The following is a 25,061-nucleotide window of genomic DNA, read 5'->3' as shown; positions in this document are numbered from 1 at the left end:
CTGCTATCTACAGAGGGGGGCTTTATGCTGCTATCTACAGGGGGGCTTTATGCTGCTATATACAGGGGGCTTTATGCTGCTATCTACAGGGGGTCTTAATGCTGCTATCTACAGGGGGGCTTTATGCTGCTATCTACAGGGGGTCTTTATGCTGCTATCTACAGAGGGGGGCTTTATGCTGCTATCTACAGGGGGGCTTTATGCTGCTATATACAGGGGGTCTTTATGCTGCTATATACAGGGGGGCTTTATGCTGCTATATACAGGGGGGCTTTATCCTGCTATCTACAGGGGGTCTTTATGCTGCTATCTACAGGGGGTCTTTATGCTGCTATCTACAGGGGGTCTTAATGCTGCTATCTACAGGGGGGCTTTATGCTGCTATATACAGGGGGTCTTTATGCTGCTATCTACAGAGGGGGGCTTTATGCTGCTATATACAGGGGGTCTTTATGCTGCTATATACAGGGGGGCTTTATGCTGCTATATACAGGGGGTCTTTATGCTGCTATCTACAGTGGGTCTTTATGCTGCTATCTACAGGGGGTCTTTATGCTGCTATCTACAGGGGGGCTTTATGCTGCTATCTACAGGGGGGCTTTATGCTGATATGTACAGGGGATTCTTTATGTTGCTGTATACAGGGGGGGCCGTGTGGCACTATCTACAGAGGGCACTACATTTATGGGGGTACAAACTGGGGACCTAACTTCTATATGGGGGACAAAGTGAAGTTTTTTGCTATTTTACTGCAGCTGTGAGTTTTCCTGTGAGTTTTCCTGCCAAAGGGCCCCCATAGTCTTTGTTGCCCAAGGGCCCACATAAACCTGGAGCGGGCCCTGTTAAAGAGACAGTGTCGTATTCTATGTTCTACCATGAATCGATTTTGTTGAGAAATTGTAAAGAAAGGAAAGGAAAAGCAAACAGAGATTCTAGAGAGCAGGTGCTTATCCTGGTTATGACCAGCAGATGGTGCCATAACACACCGATTCCACTGGGCACAGGATTGTGTGATAACCGGAGCCTGTGCTGTCACCTGAGACATAAGCAGTGATTATATAGAAATATAGCACGGAGATTCACGACCCTTTACAAGACCATGTAAATGTCACACGTTGATTAGATCTCAGAAATGTATCCCCTACTTACCCTTACTGGTAGAAATGCTCACAGTAGTACATAGTATTTCAGAAGAGGAGTGCGCTGATTTTGTGGGTGTCCACATTGGACTGGCCCACTGGAGGATCGCTCGTTTCCTTTGTCTCTTTATATGTTACGTTAGATCAATAAATGAATTATTGTGAGAAAAAGCAGTGATCTGTGGAAGTGGGTGAATATTTGTTACTGCACCAGCGCCGGGTTATATGACTGAGCTGCTGACCAGTTATATAGGTGATTTGTGGTGACCAGTTATATAGGAGATTTGTGGTGACCAGTTATATGGGTGATTTGTGGTGACCAGTTATATAGGTGATTTGTGGTGACCAGTTATATAGGAAATTTGTGGTGACCAGTTATATAGGCGCTTTGTGGTGACCGGTTATATAGGCGATTTGTGGTGACCGGTTATATAGGCGATTTGTGGTGACCGGTTATATAGGTGATTTGTGGTGACCGGTTATATGGGTGATTTGTGGTGACCAGTTATATAGGTGATTTGTGGTGACCAGTTATATAGGAGATTTGTGGTGACCAGTTATATGGGTGGTTTGTGGTGACCAGTTATATAGGTGATTTGTGGTGAGCAGTTATATATGTGATTTGCGGTGACCGGTTATATAGGTGATTTGTGGTGACCAGTAAGGCTATGTTCACACAGAGTATTTTGGGGGAGGAATATCTGCCTCAAAATTCCGTTTGGAACTTTGAGGCAGATATTCCTCTCCCTGCACGCCAATTTTCGCGGCAATTATCGCGCCGTTTTTCGCCCGCGGCCATTGAGCGCCGCGGGCATAAAACAGCGAGAAATACGCTTTCTCCTGCCTCCCATTGAAGTCAATGGGAGGTCAGAGGCGGAAGCGCCCGAAGATAGGGCATGTCGCTTCTTTTTCCCGCGAGGCAGTTTTACTGCTCGCGGGAAAAAGACGCCGACGCCTCCCATTGAAATAAATGGGAGGCGTTCTCGGGCCGTTTTTGCCGAGTTTTGCGACGCGGTTTCCGCGTCAAAAAACTCGGCAAAATACCCCGTGTGAACATAGCCTTACAGTGAAGGAAATAAGTATTTGATCCCTTGCTGATTTTGTAAGTTTGCCCACTGTCAAAGACATGAACAGTCTAGAATTTTTAGGCTAGGAAAATTTTACCAGTGAGAGATAGATTATATAAAAAAAAAAAAAAAAAAAAAAGAAAATCACATTGTCAAAATTAGATATATTTATTTGCATTGTGCACAGAGAAATAAGTATTTGATCCCTTTGGCAAACAAGACTTAATACTTGGTGGCAAAACCCTTGTTGGCAAGCACAGCAGTCAGACGTTTTTTGTAGTTGATGATGAGGTTTGCACACATGTTAGATGGAATTTTGGCCCACTCCTCACTGCAGATCATCTGTAAATCCTTAAGATTTCGAGGCTGTTGCTTGGCAACTCGGATCTTCAGCTCCCTCCATAAGTTTTCGATGGGATTAAGGTCTGGAGACTGGGTAGGCCACTCCATGACCTTAATGTGCTTCTTTTTGAGCCACTCCTTTGTTGCCTTGGCTGTATGTTTCGGGTCATTGTCGTGCTGGAAGACCCAGCCACGAGCCATTTTTAATGTCCTGGTGGAGGGAAGGAGGTTGTCACTCAGGATTTGACGGTACATGGCTCCATCCATTCTCCCATTGATGCGGTGAAGTAGTCCTGTGCCCTTAGCAGAGAAACACCCCCAAAACATAATGTTTCCACCTCCATGCTTGACAGTGGGGACGGTGTTCTTTGGGTCATAGGCAGCATTTCTCTTCCTCCAAACACGGCGAGTTGAGTTAATGCCAAAGAGCTGAATTTTAGTCTCATCTGACCACAGCACCTTCTCCCAATCACTCTCAGAATCATCCAGATGTTCATTTGTAAACTTCAGACGGGCCTGTACATGTGCCTTCTTGAGCAGGGGGACCTTGCGGGCACTGCAGGATTTTAATCCATTACGGCGTAATGTGTTACCAATGGTTTTCTTGGGGACTGTGGTCCCAGCTGCCTTGAGATCATTAACAAGTTCCCCCCGTGTAGTTTTCGGCTGAGCTCTCACCTTCCTCAGGATCAAGGATACCCCACGAGGTGAGATTTTGCATGGAGCCCCAGATCGATGTCGATTGACAGTCATTTTGTATGTCTTCCATTTTCTTACTAGTGCACCAACAGTTGTCTCCTTCTCACCCAGCGTCTTACTTATGGTTTTGTAGCCCATTCCAGCCTTGTGCAGGTCTATGATCTTGTCCCTGACATCCTTAGAAAGCTCTTTGGTCTTGCCCATGTTGTAGAGGTTAGAGTCAGACTGATCATTGAGTCTGTGGACAGGAGTCTGTTATACAGGTGACCATGTAAGAGCTGTCTATAATGCAGGCACCAAGTTGATTTGGAGCAGTAACTGGTCTGGAGGAGGCTGAACTCTTAATGGTTGGTCGGGGGTCACATACTTATTTCTCTGTGCACAATGCAAATAAATAGAGATCATTTTGACTATGTGATTTTCTGTTTTTTTTTTATATAATCTATCTCTCACTGGTAAAATTAACCTAGCCTAAAAATTCTAGACTGTTCATGTCTTTGACAGCGGCAAACTTACAAAATCAGCAAGGGATCAAATACTTATTTCCTTCACTGTATATAGGTGATTTGTGCTGACCAGTTATATAGGCGATTTGTGGTGCCCGGTTATATGGGTGATTTGTGGTGAGCAGTTATATAGGTGATTCATGGTGACCGGTTATGGGTGATTTATGGTGAGCAGCTATATAGGTGATTTGCGGTGACCGGTTATATAGGTGATTTGTGCTGACCAGTTATATAGGCGATTTGTGGTGACAAGTTATATGGGTGATTTGTGCTGCCCGGTTATGGGTGATTTGTGGTGACCAGTTATATGGGTGATTTGTGGTGAGCAGTTATATAGGTGATTTGTGCTGACCATTTATATAGGTGATTTGTGCTGACCAGTTATATAGGTGATTTGTGCTGATCAGTTATATAGGTGATTTGCGCTGACCTGTTATATAGGAGATTTGTGGTGACCAGTTATATGGGTGATTTGTGCTGACCAGTTATATAGGTGATTTGAGCTGACCAGCTATATAGGTGATTTGCGCTGACCTGTTATAGGAGATTTGTGGTGACCAGTTATATGGGTGATTTGTGCTGACCAGTTATATAGGTGATTTGAGCTGACCAGCTATATAGGTGATTTGTGCTGTGCAGTTATACAGGTGCTTTGTGGTGAGCAGTTGTATAGGTGATTGTGCTGACCGGTTATATAGGTGATTGTGCTGACCGGTTATATAGGTGATTTGTGATGTCCGGTTATATAGGGGATTGTGCTGGCCAGTTATATAGGTGATTTGTGGTGATCTGTTATATAGGTGATTTGTGGTGACCAGTTATATAGGTGATTTGTGGTGACCAGTTTTATGGGTGATTTGTGGTGACCAGTTATATAGGAGATTTGTGGTGACCAGTTATATAGGTGATTTGTGGTGACCAGTTATATAGGTGATTTGTGCTGGCCAGTTATATGGGTGATTTGTGCTGACCAGTTATATAGGGGATTGTGCTGACCAGTTATATAGGTGATTCGTGCTGACCAGTTATATGGGTGATTTGTGCTGACCAGTTATATAGGTGATTTGTGGTGACCAGTTATATAGGTGATTTGTGCTGACCATTTATATAGGTGATTTGTGCTGGCCAGTTATATGGGTGATTTGTGGTGACCAGTTATATAGGTGATTTGTGCTGACCATTTATATAGGTGATTTGTGCTGGCCAGTTATATGGGTGATTTGTGGTGACCAGTTATATAGGTGATTTGTGGTGACCAGTTATATAGGTGATTTGTGGTGACCAGTTATATAGGTGATTTGTGCTGACCATTCATATAGGTGATTTGTGCTGGCCAGTTATATGGGTGATTTGTGCTGACCAGTTATATAGGGGATTGTGCTGACCAGTTATATGGGTGATTTGTGGTGACCAGTTATATGGGTGATTTGTGCTGACCAGTTATATGGGTGATTTGTGCTGACCAGTTATATGGGTGATTTGTGGTGACCAGTTATATAGGTGATTTGTGGTGACCGGTTATATAGGGGATTGTGCTGACCAGTTATATGGGTGATTGTGCTGACCAGTTATATGGGTGATTTGTGGTGACCAGTTATATAGGTGATTTCCAGTGTTTAGCGTAGTGCCGTGTTTTGTGGCTGCGGTCCTGACAGGACGGTTCTGTGCTGGGATTATCCTCACATGGCGCCCGGGATTGATGCGGTCACCACATTGTGAGGCAATAAATAGGCTAGAAAGACACAGGAGCAGGTTTAGCGTCACATTCTTACATAACGCGGGATCCATTGTACAGACACGTCCCTCTTATGTTTACATGTGTAGGATTGATGAGGATTCTGCTCACATTCCACATCCAATGCCGGTGAATGGAGGGTTTTATAATATTTACTGAAAATCTGAGTGGTGGGGTTAATCAATGTGCGGATCCACTGGCACATCTGTGAGAAATCCCAGTGTCCGCCTCAAGATTCTGCCGTGGGCTAATCCTGAACATGTGAACATAGCCTAAATCTGGCAGGAGTCGTCACAGTGTTCATGAGTCCGTCCCGCCACGCTGAATAACTGCACGTTGTGGTCATCATTACACCATAGATCTGTGCATGTTCATCTCGCCCGATCACCCTCCCTGGCAGTGAACCCCTAGAGCTTACAATCATGTACATGTCGCCATCATAAGTCCCATTCCGCTATGTTGTAAAGGACAGAGCTGAGGACGTAGGTGCAGGTGATGCAGATCGCAGGTAATGTGGCTCCTCTATTTGTCATGGTTTGGGGTAACCGTTGGTCTCGGGCATAACTAGCGTTATAACAACTGATCTTACATGGAGTGTAATAAATTGACACTTCTTCAAAATACTCAAACATGATTCAGGATCGTTTTCCTCGTGTGTAGTCCATTACATGTAATCTTCAAATGACAAGCAGATCTCTACATTGCATGATATAATGTGATCCCCTCTATGTATCCTGCGGAGTGCAAGCTGCCCCCATATGAAGGAATACCCCTGTCAGCAGGGACTGAATGATAACACTACATCTTCAGCGTGACTGTGGGGGGTCTTTCTAAGTGATTGACAGACTTCCATGTGTAAGCATTCACATAGGGATAACTGTCACTTATTGATTAGGACTGCCCTCTGGACCGCTCAACCTATCCTGCTCTATAGCATGCCCACAGATGGAGCAGCTAGTCCACTGCCCATTGATAACATGGTGGGGGACCCACATTCAGACTTTTTTATGGGGCCCTAGTTATGCCTAACAATAAGTCAATCACGGGGTGTCCTGTTGTTGTGATCCCCAGAGATGAGATGTAGTTTGTGAGAAAAAGCGGCAGCAAGTGTTCAATATTTCTGCAGCGCCACCACAGGGGAAATGATGCATTACAGTACATGGTGCCCATTGCAAATAATGGGCTGTCCGCGTGTAATGCGCAGATTTCCTGGGTCCTCCCGATAGAGAGAAGTTTTATGCAGCCACTCTCTGCCTTGACACATAGATGAGGATTCTGAACCAGGGAATCCACCTCTACGGACTTAAAATTCACTTATCAATACCAAATGATCCAAATTCTGATGTTACTCCGCTCAGGAGGTGAAGGTGTACAGGGGCCCATGGATAGTAATCTAATTATGCAGGACTCTCTGAACGCTGCTATAAGGTATAATATGTGTAAAGTGTAAATTGTGGTAAAAAAATTATAAGAACATTATGGAAATGATTGATAACTGGCATTACATGATATACATTGTACATAGTAAGGCATGTGCTATACATTCATTCATTCATTGTAGTTAAGATTCAAATCTTATTTCCTTTAATTCCTTTAATCCGGGATCAATAGGACAGAACAGGTGCCATATTATCAGTCATTCCAGATTAACAGACGGACATGAAGTAGACATGCAGTCCCATGTAGAGAGCGTGCACTGTGCATATATAAATGCTTATATCAATTTATCTTACACAGAATAGTCTTCTAATTTGTTATATTTGCTCTATTTTCTGGTGTAAGAAGATTCCGGATTATCAGGCAGTCCTGGCCAGAAACAAGGACTGGGCTAGCGGAATTACTGGACTTTTGGATGCCGAATTAAAGGAATTTTACTGCATACACTTAGGAGACCTCTGTACATTAAATATTATAAGCCTATAGTACATTATGATCCTTCCTGATAATATCCAGTCACTAGATCTCTGTACATTATATATAATAATCCAGCGCTGTCTGATCCATCCTGATAATATCCAGTCACTAGATCTCTGTACATTATATATAATAATCCAGCGCTGTCTGATCCATCCTGATAATATCCAGTCACTAGATCTCTGTACATTATATATAATAATCCAGCGCTGTCTGATCCATCCTGATAATATCCAGTCACTAGATCTCTGTACATTATATATAATAATCCAGCACAGTCTGATCCATCCTGATAATATCCAGTCACTAGATCTCTACATTATATATAATAATCCAGCGCTGTCTGATCCATCCTGATAATATCCAGTCACTAGATCTCTGTACATTATATATAATAATCCAGCACAGTCTGACCCATCCTGATAATATCCAGTCACTAGATCTCTACATTATATATAATAACCCAGCACTGTCTGATCCATCCTGATAATATCCAGTCACTAGATCTCTGTACATTATATATAATAATCCAGCGCTGTCTGATCCATCCTGATAATATCCAGTCACTAGATCTCTGTACATTCTATATAATAATCCAGCGCTGTCTGATCCATCCTGATAATATCCAGTCACTAGATCTCTGTACATTATATATAATAATCCAGCACAGTCTGATCCATCCTGATAATATCCAGTCACTAGATCTCTACATTATATATAATAATCCAGCGCTGTCTGATCCATCCTGATAATATCCAGTCACTAGATCTCTGTACATTATATATAATAATCCAGCACAGTCTGACCCATCCTGATAATATCCAGTCACTAGATCTCTACATTATATATAATAATCCAGCACTGTCTGATCCATCCTGATAATATCCAGTCACTAGATCTCTGTACATTATATATAATAATCCAGCACGGTCTGACCCATCCTGATAATATCCAGTCACTAGATCTCTACATTATATATAATAATCCAGCACTGTCTGATCCATCCTGATAATATCCAGTCACTAGATCTCTGTACATTATATATAATAATCCAGCGCAGTCTGATCCATCCTGATAATATCCAGTCACTAGATCTCTGTACATTATATATAATAATCCAGCACGGTCTGACCCATCCTGATAATATCCAGTCACTAGATCTCTACATTATATATAATAATCCAGCGCTGTCTGATCCATCCTGATAATATCCAGTCACTAGATCTCTACATTATATATAATAATCCAGCACTGTCTGATCCATCCTGATAATATCCAGTCACTAGATCTCTGTACATTATATATAATAACCCAGCGCTGTCTGATCCATCCTGATAATATCCAGTCACTAGATCTCTACATTATATATAATAATCCAGCACTGTCTGATCCATCCTGATAATATCCAGTCACTAGATCTCTGTACATTATTTATAATAATCCAGCACTGTCTGATCCATCCTGATAATATCCAGTCACTAGATCTCTACATTATATATAATAATCCAGCGCTGTCTGATCCATCCTGATAATATCCCGTCACTAGATCTCTGTACATTATATATAATAACCCAGCGCTGTCTGATCCATCCTGATAATATCCAGTCACTAGATCTCTGTACATTATATATAATAACCCAGCACTGTCTGATCCTGTCCTGATAATATCCCGTCACTAGATCTCTGTACATTATATATAATAATCCAGCGCTGTCTGATCCATCCTGATAATATCCAGTCACTGGATCTCTACATTATATATAATAATCCAGCGCTGTCTGATCCATCCTGATTATATCCAGTCACTAGATCTCTGTACATTATATATAATAATCCAGCGCTGTCTGATCCATCCTGATAATATCCAGTCACTAGATCTCTACATTATATATAATAATCCAGAGCTGTCTGACCCATCCTGATAATATCCAGTCACTAGATCTCTGTACATTATATATATAATAACCCAGCGCTGTCAAATCCATCCTGATAATATCCAGTCACTAGATCTCTACATTATATATAATAATCCAGAGCTGTCTGACCCATCCTGATAATATCCAGTCACTAGATCTCTGTACATTATATATATAATAACCCAGCGCTGTCAAATCCATCCTGATAATATCCAGTCACTAGATCTCTGTACATTATATATAATAATCCAGCGCTGTCTGATCCATCCTGATAATATCCAGTCACTAGATCTCTACATTATATATAATAATCCAGCACTGTCTGATCCATCCTGATAATATCCCGTCACTGGATCTCTGTACATTATATATAATAATCCAGCACTGTCTAATCCATCCTGATAATATCCAGTCACTAGATCTCTGTACATTATATATAATAACCCAGCACTGTCTGATCCATCCTGATAATATCCAGTCACTAGATCTCTGTACATTATATATAATAATCCAGCGCTGTCTGATCCATCCTGATAATATCCAGTCACTAGATCTCTGTACATTATATATAGTAACCCAGCGCTGTCTGATCCATCCTGATAATATCCAGTCACTAGATCTCTACATTATATATAATAACCCAGCGCTGTCTGATCCCGTCCTGATAATATCCATTCACTAGATCTCTGTACATTATATATAATAATCCAGCGCTGTCTGATCCATCCTGATAATATCCAGTCAGTAGATCTCTACATTATATATAATAATCCAGCGCTGTCTGATCCATCCTGATAATATCCAGTCACTAGATCTCTGTACATTATATATAATAATCCAGCGCTGTCTGATCCATCCTGATAATATCCAGTCACTAGATCTCTACATTATATATAATAACCCAGCGCTATCTGATCCATCCTGATAATATCCAGTCACTAGATCTCTGTACATTATATATAATAATCCAGCGCTGTCTGATCCATCCTGATAATATCCAGTCACTAGATCTCTGTACATTATATATAATAATCCAGCGCTGTCTGATCCATCCTGATAATATCCAGTCACTAGATCTCTCTACATTATATATAATAATCCAGCGCTGTCTGATCCATCCTGATAATATCCAGGCACTGGATCTCTGTACATTATATATAATAATCCAGCGCTGTCTGATCCATCCTGATAATATCCAGTCACTAGATCTCTGTACATTATATATAATAATCCAGCGCTGTCTGATCCATCCTGATAATATCCAGTCACTAGATCTCTGTACATTATATATAATCCAGCACTGTCTGATCCATCCTGATAATATCCAGTCACTAGATCTCTACATTATATATAATAATCCAGCACTGTCTGATCCATCCTGATAATATCCAGTCACTAGATCTCTGTACATTATATATAATAATCCAGCGCGGTCTGATCCAGCCTGATAATATCCAGTCACTAGATCTCTGTACATTATATATAATAATCCAGCGCTGTCTGATCCATCCTGATAATATCCAGTCACTAGATCTCTGTACATTATATATAATAATCCAGCGCTGTCTGATCCATCCTGATAATATCCAGTCACTGGATCTCTGTACATTATATATAATAATCCAGCACTGTCTGATCCATCCTGATAATATCCAGTCTCTAGATCTCTGTACATTATATATAATAATCCAGCGCTGTCTGATCCTGTCCTGATAATATCCCGTCACTAGATCTCTGTACATTATATATAATAACCCAGCACTGTCTGATCCTGTCCTGATAATATCCAGTCACTAGATCTCTGTACATTATATATAATAATCCAGCACTGTCTGATCCATCCTGATAATATCCAGTCACTAGATCTCTGTACATTATATATAATAATCCAGCACTGTCTGATCCATCCTGATAATATCCAGTCACTAGATCTCTGTACATTATATATAATAATCCAGCGCTGTCTGATCCATCCTGATAATATCCAGTCACACGATCTCTGTACATTATATATAATACTCCAGCACTGTCTGATCCATCCTGATAATATCCAGTCACTAGATCTCTGTACATTATATATAATAATCCAGCGCTGTCTGATCCATCCTGATAATATCCAGTCACTAGATCTCTGTACATTATATATAATAATCCAGCGCTGTCTGATCCATCCTGATAATATCCAGTCACTAGATCTCTGTACATTATATATAATAATCCAGCGCTGTCTGATCCCTCCTGATAATATCCAGTCACTGGATCTCTGTACATTATATATAATAATCCAGCACTGTCTGATCCGTCCTGATAATATTCTGTCACTAGATCTCTGTACATTATATATAATAACCCAGCGCTGTCTGATCCATCCTGATAATATCCAGTCACTAGATCTCTGTACATTATATATAATAATCCAGCACTGTCTGATCCATCCTGATAATATCCAGTCACTAGATCTCTGTACATTATATATAATAATCCAGCACTGTCTGATCCATCCTGATAATATCCAGTCACTGGATCTCTGTACATTATATATAATAATCCAGCACTGTCTGATCCATCCTGATAATATCCAGTCACTAGATCTCTGTACATTATATATAATAACCCAGCACTGTCTGATCCTGTCCTGATAATATCCAGTCACTAGATCTCTGTACATTATATATAATAATCCAGCACTGTCTGATCCATCCTGATAATATCCAGTCACTAGATCTCTGTACATTATATATAATAATCCAGCGCTGTCTGATCCATCCTGATAATATCCAGTCACTAGATCTCTGTACATTATATATAATAATCCAGCACTGTCTGATCCATCCTGATAATATCCAGTCACTGGATCTCTGTACATTATATATAATAATCCAGCACTGTCTGATCCATCCTGATAATATCCAGTCACTAGATCTCTGTACATTATATGTAATAACCCAGCACTGTCTGATCCGTCCTGATAATATTCTGTCACTAGATCTCTGTACATTATATATAATAATCCAGCGCTGTCTGATCCCTCCTGATAATATCCAGTCACTAGATCTCTGTACATTATATATAATAATCCAGCGCTGTCTGATCCTGTCCTGATAATATCCAGTCACTGGATCTCTGTACATTATATATAATAATCCAGCACTGTCTGATCCATCCTGATAATATCCAGTCACTAGATCTCTGTACATTATATATAATAATCCAGCGCTGTCTGATCCATCCTGATAATATCCCGTCAGTAGATCTCTGTACATTATATGTAATAACCCAGCACCATATATAATAGTCCATTCCTTATAATGATCCTAGTTTCGGCAGTGGAGCTTTCACTGTCCTGATTTTGTGTACATTATTAATGGCGTGACAGTAACATCTCTCTCCACCGTATATTAGGTAAGGGGCCAGAGACCCTTTATGCGGGGCAGAAGCTGAATGATAATGAGTGGCACACTGTCAGAGTGGTCCGACGTGGGAAGACCCTTAAACTAACTGTGGACGATGATGTGGCAGAAGGTGAGAGGGGTAAATCTGTGGACAGTTTGTGACTATTGCTCTATAACGTGCTATATATATATATATATACACGGGTGTCTGATGAACGGTTGTTCTAGTATTTGGGGATCAATGATCACTGGGTGTCCTCACTCTGATTTCCTGTGACTAGTCTGCATTCCTGTATTCTGCCAGCAGGTGGCACTCTAGTAATAGAATCTGAGTGGTCTCGTCACCTTCATGTGTTGGCGGTTCAGTGTTACTTTGTAGGATTTTGCGTTGTCTCCTCTCTGCCAGCTGCAGGTGCTGTTCACGTGTCACTAGAAACCTTAATCGTTTTGATCCCATTACCCAGGTACCATGGCAGGTGATCACACCCGCTTAGAATTCCACAACATTGAGACTGGCTCCATGACTGAGAAGCGGTTTGCGTCGTCTGTGCCCTCAAAGTTCATTGGGCACCTCCAGAGCCTCATGTTCAATGGCATGCTCTACATTGACCTTTGCAAGAATGGAGACATTGACTACTGCGAGTTGAAGGCGCGGTTCGGCATTCGGCCCATCATTGCTGATCCTGTCACCTTTCGAACTAAGTCCAGTTACCTGACGCTATCTACTCTGCAGGCCTACACCTCCATGCATCTCTTCTTCCAGTTCAAGACCATCTCACCTGATGGCTTCATTCTTTTCAACAGTGGAGATGGCAACGACTTCATCGCGGTGGAGCTGGTCAAGGGGTATGAGAAGAGAGTTTAAGATATGTGTAAATAAGAAATAACATTGGGTAGTGGGATATAAACGCCTGGAGTGGGGACTGAAGATGGGGCCATACTAGTGGGTGCTACATAACCATGGTGGCTGCAGGGGGACGTAACTATAAAAAAAATTCACTTTTGGTGATATTTGCAGCATGAAATTCCATCAGATTCTCCTTAGCAAAAAAACGGTAGTGAGTGGACCGGTGATGAATGGACCGGTGGTTAGTAGACCGGTGGTTAGTAGACCGGTAGTGAATGGACCGGTGATGAGTGGACCGGTGATGAGTGGACCGGTGATGGATGAATGGACCGGTGGTGAGTGGACCGGTGATGAATGGATCGGTGGTGAGTGGACCGGTGATGAGTGGACCGGTGGTGAATGGACCGGTGATGAGTGGACCGGTGATGAGTGGACCGGTGATGAGTGGACCAGTGGTTAGTGGACCGGTGATGAATGGACCGATGATGAATGGACCGGTGATGAGTGGACCGGTGGTGAATGGACCGGTGGTGAATGGACCGGTGGTTAGTGGACCGGTGGTTAGTGGACCGGTGGTGAGTGGACCGGTGGTGAATGGACCGGTGGTGAATGGACCGGTGGTGAGTGGACCGGTGGTGAGTGGACCGGTGATGAATGGACCGCAGATGAATGGACCGGTGGTTAGTGGACCGCTGATGAATGGACCGGTGATGAATGGACCGCAGATGAATGGACCGGTGGTTAGTGGACCGGTGATGAATGGACCGCTGATGAATGGACCGGTGGTTAGTGGACCGGTGATGAATGGACCGCTGATGAATGGACCGCTGATAAATGGACCGGTGCTGAGTGGACCGGTGATGAATTGACCGGTGATGAATGGACTACAGTCGCACCATCCCAGCCCCAGCCCAGGCTTTTTCAGTGTAGCGCTGTGAGATGATGAAATGTTCTGCTGGGGGGATATTCCACAATTGGAGGAAATGTTCTATAGTGTTGTGCCCGAGTACAGCAAAAAAAACAAAATTTTCAATAAAACTGTCCATTATTGTACCCTACCCTTAATTCTGTATCCCCGTTTATATGCGCTGCCCCACCCCCACTTCCTTTCCCTTCGCTGTCCATGTCTCGGCTTTATACCTTTCTGCAGCTGATTTCTCTTCTCTTATCCTGAGCACAAACCTCCTGCTACTCCATTCCAATAAAATGTTCAAATTCCATGTAAGGGATATATATATCTGCATTCATCTTTCCGTTTTTCTGTTCGGTCTTAGGAACAGGAGAATGAAAATCACGGCAGTGCTGGATCCATCACATGACGGACCCCGACATTGCCCGACGGACCCCATTGACTTTAATGGCATCTGTTGGTTTCCTGTCATAGTGACTGTCGTTTTACCAGGAAAAAAATAGTGCCGCGTTCTGACTATTTCTTTCCTGCATTTTTGACAGAATGTGAACGAAACCGAACAAGATGTAAAAACAAAAAGAAAACTTCGATATATATATCCCTATCGCAAATTATAGAGAAAATTCTAACGGGACAAAAAAAAAAGGCACATTGATGTATTGCTGCTAAGGAAAATGTATGAGCACGAGCAGGAGGTTCTCCGTACACATCATGATCAAACTATCAGCCATTTGCCACTGTTTTTAGTGGATTTTACTCTTAGTTTTATGGCTGTATGGCGACGGCGGAGATCTGGAGTTGTGGCGCTGGATCTTCACGCTGGAGATCTGGAGTTGTGGCGCAGGATCTTCACGCTGGAGATCTGGAGTTGTGGCGCTGGATCTTCACGCTGGAGATCTGGAGTTGTGGCGCTGGATCTTCACGCTGGAGATCTGGAGTTGTGGCGCAGGATCTTCACGCTGGAGATCTGGAGTTTTGGCGCTGGATGTTCACGCTGGAGATCTGGAGTTGTGGCGCTGGATCTTCACGCTGCAGATCTGGAGTTGTGGCGCTGGATCTTCACGCTGGAGATCTGGAGTTGTGGCGCTGGATCTTCACGCTGGAGATCTGGAGTTGTGGCGCAGGATCTTCACGCTGGAGATCTGGAGTTGTGGCGCAGGATCTTCACGCTGGAGATCTGGAGTTGTGGCGCTGGATCTTCACGCTGGAGATCTGGAGTTGTGGTGCTGGATCTTCACGCTGGAGATCTGGAGTTGTGGCGCTGGAGCTTCACGCTGGAGATCTGGAGTTGTGGCGCTGGATCTTCACGCTGGAGATCTGGAGTTGTGCCGCTGGATCTTCACGCTGGAGATCTGGAGTTGTGGCGCTGGAGCTTCACGCTGGAGATCTGGAGTTGTGGCGCTGGATCTTCACGCTGGAGATCTGGAGTTGTGCCGCTGGATCTTCACGCTGGAGATCTGGAGTTGTGGCGCAGGATCTTCACGCTGGAGATCTGGGGTTGTGGCGCTGGATCTTCACGCTGGAGATCTGGTGGTCACCATTATTATTTCCCGAACTACAAAAAAGTTACAGCCACAAATTGCGCTTTTGACCCTGCAGAGCTTTTATATTGTTAATCAGACAAGGGCTGAATGGTGACCTCCAGCTCCCCAGTGTGAGGACCCTGCAAACCTCTCCCCATCTCCGTTTTCTGGACCCCTGTGAGTGACATGAAGGGGGATGAACTGAAGACACGGCTGATTCTCAGGTTTTGGTTGGAGTTCACAGACCTGATAATGTTCCTGCTTATTAGAACATTTCTTTCTACCTTGTGTTTATTACGAGAGCAGTGGGTGAGGTCGGGTGAGGTAGGGTGAGGTCGGGTGAGGCTGTACATGGTCCTTGGCTTGTGATGTCTGAGTCACCCTCTTTTTCAGGTACATCCACTATGTGTTTGATCTTGGAAATGGACAGAACGTCATCAAAGGAAACAGTGATCGCCCCTTGAATGACAACCAGTGGCATCACGTGGTGATCACTCGAGACAACAGCAACACTCATACACTAAAGGTGGACGCTAAGGCCGTCACTCAGGTCATCAATGGAGCCAAGAACCTCGATCTGAAAGGTGAGGACCGGCTGGTGTAATAACAGGAGAATATCTGTAATATACGATTATCATAGAAAATCTGAAAATACATCAGCCCTCAGAACAATGAGTTAAATTACTGTCATCCACTGTAGTGTGAGAAGATGGAGTGTTATCCAATATAGTGTGAGCAGGTGGAGCATCATCTAGTGTAATGTGGGCAGGGGGAGCATCATCTAGTGTAATGTGGGCAGGTGGAGCATAATCTAGTGCAGTGTGAGCAGGTGAAACATCATCTAGTGTAATGTGGGCAGGTGGAGCATCAACTAGTGCAATGTGGGCAGGTGGAGCATCATCTATTGCAGTGTGGGCAGGTGGAGCATCATCTAGTTCAGTGTGGGCAGGTGGAGCATCATCTAGTGCAGTGTGGTCAGGTGGAGCATCATCTAGTGCAGTGTGGGCAGGTGGAGCATCAACTAGTGCAATGTGGGCAGGTGGAGCATCATCTATTGCAGTGTGGGCAGGTGAAGCATCATCTAGTGCAGTGTGGGCAGGTGGAGCATCATCTAGTGCAGTGTGGGCAGGTGGAGCATCATCTAGTGCAGTGTGGGCAGGTGGAGCATCATCTAGTGCAGTGTGGGCAGGTGGAGCATCATCTAGTGCAGTGTGGGCAGGTGGAGCATCAACTAGTGCAATGTGGGCAGGTGGAGCATCATCTATTGCAGTGTGGGCAGGTGGAGCATCATCTAGTGCAGTGTGGGCAGGTGGAGCATCATCTAGTGCAGTGTGGGCAGGTGGAGCATCATCTAGTGCAGTGTGGGCAGGTGGAGCATCATCTAGTGCAGTGTGGGCAGGTGAAGCATCATCTAGTGCAGTGTGGGCAGGTGGAGCATCATCTAGTGCAGTGTGGGCAGGTGGAGCATCATCTAGTGCAGTGTGGGCAGGTGGAGCATCATCTAGTGCAGTGTGGGCAGGTGGAGCACCAACTAGTGCAATGTGGGCAGGTGGAGCATCATCTATTGCAGTGTGGGCAGGTGAAGCATCATCTAGTGCAGTGTGGGCAGGTGGAGCATCATCTAGTGCAGTGTGGGCAGGTGGAGCATCATCTAGTGCAGTGTGGGCAGGTGAAGCATCATCTAGTGCAGTGTGGGCAGGTGGAGCATCATCTAGTGCAGTGTGGGCAGGTGGAGCATCATCTAGTGCAGTGTGGGCAGGTGGAGCATCATCTAGTGCAGTGTGGGCAGGTGGAGCATCATCTAGTGCAGTGTGGGCAGGTGAAGCATCATCTAGTGCAGTGTGGGCAGGTGGAGCATCATCTAGTGCAGTGTGGGCAGGTGGAGCATCATCTAGTGCAGTGTGGGCAGGTGGAGCATCATCTAGTGCAGTGTGGGCAGGTGGAGCACCAACTAGTGCAATGTGGGCAGGTGGAGCATCATCTATTGCAGTGTGGGCAGGTGAAGCATCATCTAGTGCAGTGTGGGCAGGTGGAGCATCATCTAGTGCAGTGTGGTCAGGTGGAGCATCATCTAGTGCAGTGTGGGCAGGTGGAGCATCAACTAGTGCAATGTGGGCAGGTGGAGCATCATCTATTGCAGTGTGGGCAGGTGAAGCATCATCTAGTGCAGTGTGGGCAGGTGGAGCATCATCTAGTGCAGTGTGGGCAGGTGGAGCATCATCTAGTGCAGTGTGGGCAGGTGGAGCATCATCTAGTGCAGTGTGGGCAGGTGGAGCATCATCTAGTGCAGTGTGGGCAGGTGGAGCATCAACTAGTGCAATGTGGGCAGGTGGAGCATCATCTATTGCAGTGTGGGCAGGTGGAGCATCATCTAGTGCAGTGTGGGCAGGTGGAGCATCATCTAGTGCAGTGTGGGCAGGTGGAGCATCATCTAGTGCAGTGTGGGCAGGTGGAGCATCATCTAGTGCAGTGTGGGCAGGTGAAGCATCATCTAGTGCAGTGTGGGCAGGTGGAGCATCATCTAGTGCAGTGTGGGCAGGTGGAGCATCATCTAGTGCAGTGTGGGCAGGTGGAGCATCATCTAGTGCAGTGTGGGCAGGTGGAGCACCAACTAGTGCAATGTGGGCAGGTGGAGCATCATCTATTGCAGTGTGGGCAGGTGAAGCATCATCTAGTGCAGTGTGGGCAGGTGGAGCATCATCTAGTGCAGTGTGGGCAGGTGGAGCATCATCTAGTGCAGTGTGGGCAGGTGAAGCATCATCTAGTGCAGTGTGGGCAGGTGGAGCATCATCTAGTGCAGTGTGGGCAGGTGGAGCATCATCTAGTGCAGTGTGGGCAGGTGGAGCATCATCTAGTGCAGTGTGGGCAGGTGGAGCATCATCTAGTGCAGTGTGGGCAGGTGAAGCATCATCTAGTGCAGTGTGGGCAGGTGGAGCATCATCTAGTGCAGTGTGGGCAGGTGGAGCATCATCTAGTGCAGTGTGGGCAGGTGGAGCATCATCTAGTGCAGTGTGGGCAGGTGGAGCACCAACTAGTGCAATGTGGGCAGGTGGAGCATCATCTATTGCAGTGTGGGCAGGTGAAGCATCATCTAGTGCAGTGTGGGCAGGTGGAGCATCATCTAGTGCAGTGTGGGCAGGTGGAGCATCATCTAGTGCAGTGTGGGCAGGTGGAGCATCATCTAGTGCAGTGTGGGCAGGTGGAGCATCATCTAGTGCAGTGTGGGCAGGTGGAGCATCTAGTGCAGTGTGGGCAGGTGAAGCATCATCTAGTGCAGTGTGGGCAGGTGGAGCATCATCTAGTGCAGTGTGGGCAGGTGGAGCATCATCTAGTGCAGTGTGGGCAGGTGAAGTATCATCTAGTGCAGTGTGGGCAGGTGGAGCATCATCTAGTGCAGTGTGGGCAGGTGAAGCATCATCTAGTGCAGTGTGGGCAGGTGAAGCATCATCTAGTGCAGTGTGGGCAGGTGGAGCATCATCTAGTGCAGTGTGGGCAGGTGGAGCATCATCTAGTGCAGTGTGGGCAGGTGGAGCATCATCTAGTGCAGTGTGGGCAGGTGGAGCATCATCTAGTGCAGTGTGGGCAGGTGGAGCATCATCTAGTGCAGTGTGGGCAGGTGGAGCATCATCTAGTGCAGTGTGGGCAGGTGGAGCATCATCTAGTGCAGTGTGGGCAGGTGGAGCATCATCTAGTGCAGTGTGGGCAGGTGAAGTATCATCTAGTGCAGTGTGGGCAGGTGGAGCATCATCTAGTGCAGTGTGGGCAGGTGGAGCATCATCTAGTGCAGTGTGGGCAGGTGGAGCATCATCTAGTGCAGTGTGGGCAGGTGGAGCATCATCTAGTGCAGTGTGGGCAGGTGGAGCATCATCTAGTGCAGTGTGGGCAGGTGGAGCATCATCTAGTGCAGTGTGGGCAGGTGGAGCATCATCTAGTGCAGTGTGGGCAGGTGGAGCATCATCTAGTGCAGTGTGGGCAGGTGGAGCATCATCTAGTGCAGTGTGGGCAGGTGGAGTATCTAGTGCAGTAATAATTTGCAGCTCCTCTTCTCTGCTTACAGGTGACTTGTACATTGCCGGCTTGAAACCGGGCATGCACAGCAGTCTGCCCAAACTAGTGGCCTCCAGAGATGGTTTTCAAGGCTGCTTGGCCTCAGTGGATCTCAACGGGCGACTCCCTGACCTGATCAATGACGCCCTGCACCGCAGTGGGCAGATTGAGCGCGGATGTGAAGGTACCAGTTCATATAGTGATGGCAGCGCTTGCCTGTGGGACTCATTCACACCATTCCTCCATGCGCCCCCCTCATCCTCACTCCTCTCCTCCATCTCCCTCCCTCTGATCTTCACTTCCACTCTCCTCACCCTCGTCCTGATCATCACTACGAACTGTTCAGCCATGTGCCAACCAGGAGGTGCAGGAGCCCCGTGACTTCTCCCATCCCCCATATCCCACCTTAGAAAGAAATGTCAGCTGCTCTGAGCTCAAATGACTTTAAATAAATTTGCCCCAAAAGCAAATCCAAGGTGACGAGAAGTCAATGTGTAACCGTCAAGTTTACAGAAGTCGCCGTTCACGGACAGATGTTGGTCGCACAGAAATGCAATGTTTACTGGTCATATTAGTCGATATGAAGCTGTAATGACTGCGGCCGTCAGACGCTCCTCACACGGGGCCGCGGAGCTCAATCCTCTATAGGATAATCTATAAATCATGGGCCAGAGCAAAGGTCACCGTCTCCCCCACAGCAGCCAATCAGACGCCTCCCTGCAGTTCTCCAATGCAATGTTGGGCAATGTTCACATGTAGCAGTAGATCACACACATATATACATGTGACCCTCCTATAGGAGTTATTGTAGTCAGTGGGCACCACGTCAGGCAGTTACCCAGCATGCTCTACTCTATGCCCAGCCATTGACCCCACAGTGTGATCGGGGTTTTCCCTTCTGTGTCCTGATATTTTCTAATGTAATAAATGCAGCTTTGAGCCTCTAGTGTCTATTTTGGAGCATTTTCTTTTTGACCCTATCGTTTGGCGCTTCTCACGTTTTCGGTAGTTTTATTGCCGTTCAGCATCCGTTTCTCCAGTACAGTCTGAATTTCTGAGTGGAAAACGGATAAAACCTCTCCGCCTCCGAGATCATCTGCTCATTGACATTTCATTCCTTCCCATCATGCTTTGCCTGTGGGATTTTCCGTGCACAGATCACATAACCTGATTTCTACAGAGATCCTCTGCCAGGTGTGACTGGCCCCGCGCCCGTGATCGTGTGTGATTGCCCAGCACCTCCTTCATACAGCGATCAGATCAGTCTCCTGACAAGACAGTAGGGGGTGCTGTGGAGGGGGCGACATGTCCTGATCTACACACACACGATTTATATGGGAAAGGTCATTGATCTGGACAATATTCTGTTCTGTACTGAATCTCCGCTATGTTGTAAATCTGATGTGACCGCTCATTGCCCCATCTGATAACAGTAAATAATCTACAGGAAAGGAGCAGCAGGAAGCACTACATGGTGAGTGGTCAGTAGATGCACATAGACCGCTAGCTGTCATACGGTGCCACATGTACCTGCAGGATGCTAGCGGTACTGCAGTTGGTAGTAAAGCCACTTTCACAGGAGAAGCTTCCCTTTTTGGGGGGACCGGTGTCTAATGCGCTGCAGGCGGTTATATAAAATACATTGGCAGAAATATTTCCCACCAACTCTGCTGCAACAAGGGGCAATGAGAATGGATGTCTGTATACAATGTGTTTGTGTTTTTATAAACCATGTGGGCGCCTGTGATCCAGGGAGACGAGGTGACTCTGCGGGGGCGGCTCTCGCCTCAGATCGCCCTCCCGGGAGGCAGCGTGCTTGCTCTGCGCTTCCTCATTGTGAGCTTTGCTTGTGGCAGGACTTGCTGGCTGCCGGCTGTGTGTTTTTGTTTTTTTGCTATACAGGTGGATGTTGCTTCTCTCGGGGGAGGGTGGGTTGAGGGGCGCTCGAGGGTAGGGTTACCCCAAGATTTGCTGCTGTACTAACATCTGCTTTGTTTTTGTTCCTCGGCTAACAAAGATGCTTTGACCAAAGCTAATCTACAAGGTAGTCCGCCCATAATCTAACCTGCCATGTCATCTGTAATACAGCCACACCACCACCAGAGGGCGCCTGTGTCTGCTGGGGCTCATTCCCGGGAGCTGCCTGGCTGTTGGTCTGGCTGTTCTGAGCAGGGTCAGCGCTTCAGTGTTCAGGTAACAGAGAGCAGGAAACCTACTGATGCAATTCTATCCATATCCTCCGTACCTCAGCAGGGGAGGGCTGATCTGCTAAAGTCAGGTGACCTCACGGAGGTGTTTGTTCCTGGGGAGTTATTTTTTGGGGTGGGTTTGAGATCTTTGCTGTCTCCAGTGAAGGGTCAGCGCTGACCATGCTCTCTGTGAATCTGCTCATTGTCCGATCACTGTGTCCATTGCATGATGACCCTTCTCGTGTGCCTTGCTGTGTTGGGGGGGGGGGGGGTATATACTGTGCTTGTCTTGTGGCAACAATGCATAGGGGCAGGATTGGGGGTTTCCAGCAGGTTGTAAGGGGGGTATCTAATGCTGCATCTGGACCCCCGTCGTCAATTGAATTTTATGTTGTGCTGGCTGGGACTCTCTGTTCCAGTCTAACCCCCAACTGCGGCTGGCCAATCATTCAGTACATAGAGGATGCGGCGGCTTCTTGATATCAGTCCGGCGAGGATTCTCTGAACTTACAAGCTTGTAGCCGGCACATACAGGAGCCTCGATATATCAGCGGCTTTATATACATCTCTTCAGGCATAGACTCCCCTTTTGGAATAAATGAAAACAGAGGACAACATTTCCCTGCAGAAACCCCCACCCTGAGGATCCATCAGCAGCCCCCACCCTGAGGATCCGTCAGCAGCCCCCACCCTGAGGATCCGTCAGCAGCCCCCACCCTGAGGATCCGTCAGCAGCCCCCACCCTGAGGATCCGTCAGCAGCCCCCACCCTGAGGATCCGTCAGCAGCCCCCACCCTGAGGATCTGTCAGCAGCCCCCCTGATACCACCATGGCGGGTGCAGCTGTCCCCCTGTCCGGAGGCTTTATATTTCTATGATACGGTTTAGGTGGCCTGTTGTCTGCTGACAGGGAGGCTGCGGAGGGCGTCCGAGCTTCACAGCCTTGTATGTGGATTATTGGTAACTTCTGATTCCAGTCATCTCTGTGTCACGTCGTTTTTAGTGGAGCATTTCCCTAATATGTTCATGTTTACATGGAGGAACCTGCACTTCTAGCAAACGTCAGCAGGAGGCTGCGAATATCATGTCCTAAATGTTACACCGGCGACAAAGCAAACCCCAAACGTGCAAAACATGGCGGCTAGAAGCTCTGGATCTGGTGGATGGCGTCTCCCCATAACGCTGACGGTTTATATAACTGCGCCCCATTGTGTGCTGCCATTATCTGCTGCCCGCTACCCACTGGGTGTCCTGCTACTTGTAGTTCACCAAGAGTCATGATGCAGAGTGAGTGGTGAGTTCATCTATGAGGGTGCCAAGAATCCCCATATTTACTAACAGCCCGTCAGTAAGAGAACAGTCCATGCACATACACAGATGAGGGGAGCAGGAAAACTATAATCTGTATCGTCTGTGTATCCGTGAGATTGTGTCCAGCCCCCCCCCCCCCCCCTGTGTAGTTTGCAGATTCTTTCACAGGTGGGTTCTGTATGGGGAGGTTTATAGGGCTGGGGGGGAGGTTTAGTCATTGACATGTGTGTATTGTATGACTTGCTTTGTGGTTTTCACCTGCATGTGCTCTCAGGTTTGCTCTTCGGACTACTGCGGCTTGCCTGGCACCCGGGTCTGGTTTCTGCATGTGATTGCTGCTGTCCAGCTCTGCATGATTGGCACATGTCGTTTTATTTGCATGCTACAAGTTTGAGCTTTGGCTTATAGAACTTGCTGGATAGATTTGGGGAAACTGCTGTGTTCAATTCTCTGTTCTGTGCTGGTTTGCAGGTCCAACAACAACCTGTCAGGAAGATTCCTGTGCAAACCAGGGCGTGTGCATGCAGCAATGGGAGGGCTTCACCTGCGACTGCTCCATGACGTCCAGCTCGGGACCGCAGTGCAATGACCGTGAGTACCGCACATATCCGCATACAACGCTACGTGAGTGCATGAGCAATGCTGCAGCCTGGCTGCCCTGATAATGAGACCCTGGAATGGAAGACCCCGCTCCCGGGATGATGGCGCCCGCCTCAGGATGACATTCATTTTAGAGCTGAGTGCTTGTTTTGCCCCAGGCTACCACACAAGTGCCATGTGGAGAGCACAGCAGATCTGTTTCATACCCGGGGGCAGTGGAAATCACATCCATACATGAGGGATTCATGACAGAAAGCGCCATGAAGAGTAAACGTTACAGGGTGCTGATAGAAGAAATACATTAATGTTATATTCAGGGTATGTGCACACACACTAACTACGTCCGTAATTGACGGACGTATTTCGGCCGCAAGTACCGGACTGAACACACTGCAGGGAGCCGGGCTCCTAGCATCATACTTATGTACGATGCTAGGAGTCCCTGCCTCGCTGCAGGACAACTGTCCCGTACTGTAATCATGTTTTCAGTACGGGACAGTTGTCCTGCAGCGAGGCAGGGACGTAATTAGTGTGTGTGCACATACCCTTATAGTGCAACATTTCAAGGGATATTTCCACCTGAGACATTTATGGCATTTCCCGTGGATCTATCATAAATGTCTGGGGTGGGAATACCCCTTTACGGTCACTTACTCTTTTTCGAATTTAAACCAGATGTGCCATACAGACAAATCTCTGAATCCAGGGGTAAGCTTATATAGACTTTGCCTTAAAGGGTAACTAAACGTTTAACAAATCCACGGGAAATGTCAGAAGTTTGTATTGGTGGGGGGGTCCGAGCACGGAGACCCTCGCCAATTGCTGAAACGACGCAGCTGAAGGTCTCGTGTGAGCGCTCCGTCGCTTCGTGTCTGTTTGGCTATTTCCGGAAAGCCGATGTACCGGAGTATAATCTCATAGACTT

General features: G+C 46.1%; 1 protein-coding gene across 24 annotated transcripts in view; it reads left to right on the top strand.

Moving 5' to 3' along the window:
* NRXN3 (neurexin 3) overlaps positions 1-25,061 on the top strand; it is a 336,181-nt gene that overhangs the window by 193,205 nt on the left and 117,915 nt on the right. For 17 of the 24 annotated variants that reach the window (XR_012851426.1, XR_012851425.1, XM_075844449.1 and 14 more), the window contains 6 exons: positions 12,721-12,840; positions 13,175-13,556; positions 16,384-16,574; positions 20,048-20,221; positions 22,055-22,081; positions 24,008-24,127. Coding sequence is in view for 22 of the 24 variants with exons in the window: in XM_075844449.1 (XP_075700564.1) it covers positions 12,721-12,840; positions 13,175-13,556; positions 16,384-16,574; positions 20,048-20,221; positions 22,055-22,081; positions 24,008-24,127 (1,014 nt within the window). In the remaining 2 variants the exon portion in view is untranslated. The remainder of the gene's footprint in view (positions 1-12,720; positions 12,841-13,174; positions 13,557-16,383; positions 16,575-20,047; positions 20,222-22,054; positions 22,082-24,007; positions 24,128-25,061) is intronic. The other 7 variants (XM_075844459.1, XM_075844447.1, XM_075844446.1 and 4 more) reach the window with 1 other exon arrangement.

The sequence above is a fragment of the Rhinoderma darwinii genome, chromosome 12 (genome assembly GCF_050947455.1).
Source record: "Rhinoderma darwinii isolate aRhiDar2 chromosome 12, aRhiDar2.hap1, whole genome shotgun sequence".
NCBI classification, from domain to species: Eukaryota; Metazoa; Chordata; class Amphibia; order Anura; family Rhinodermatidae; genus Rhinoderma; species Rhinoderma darwinii.
Note: the sequence above shows the minus strand (reverse complement) of the source record. Positions and strands in the feature narration are given on the sequence as shown.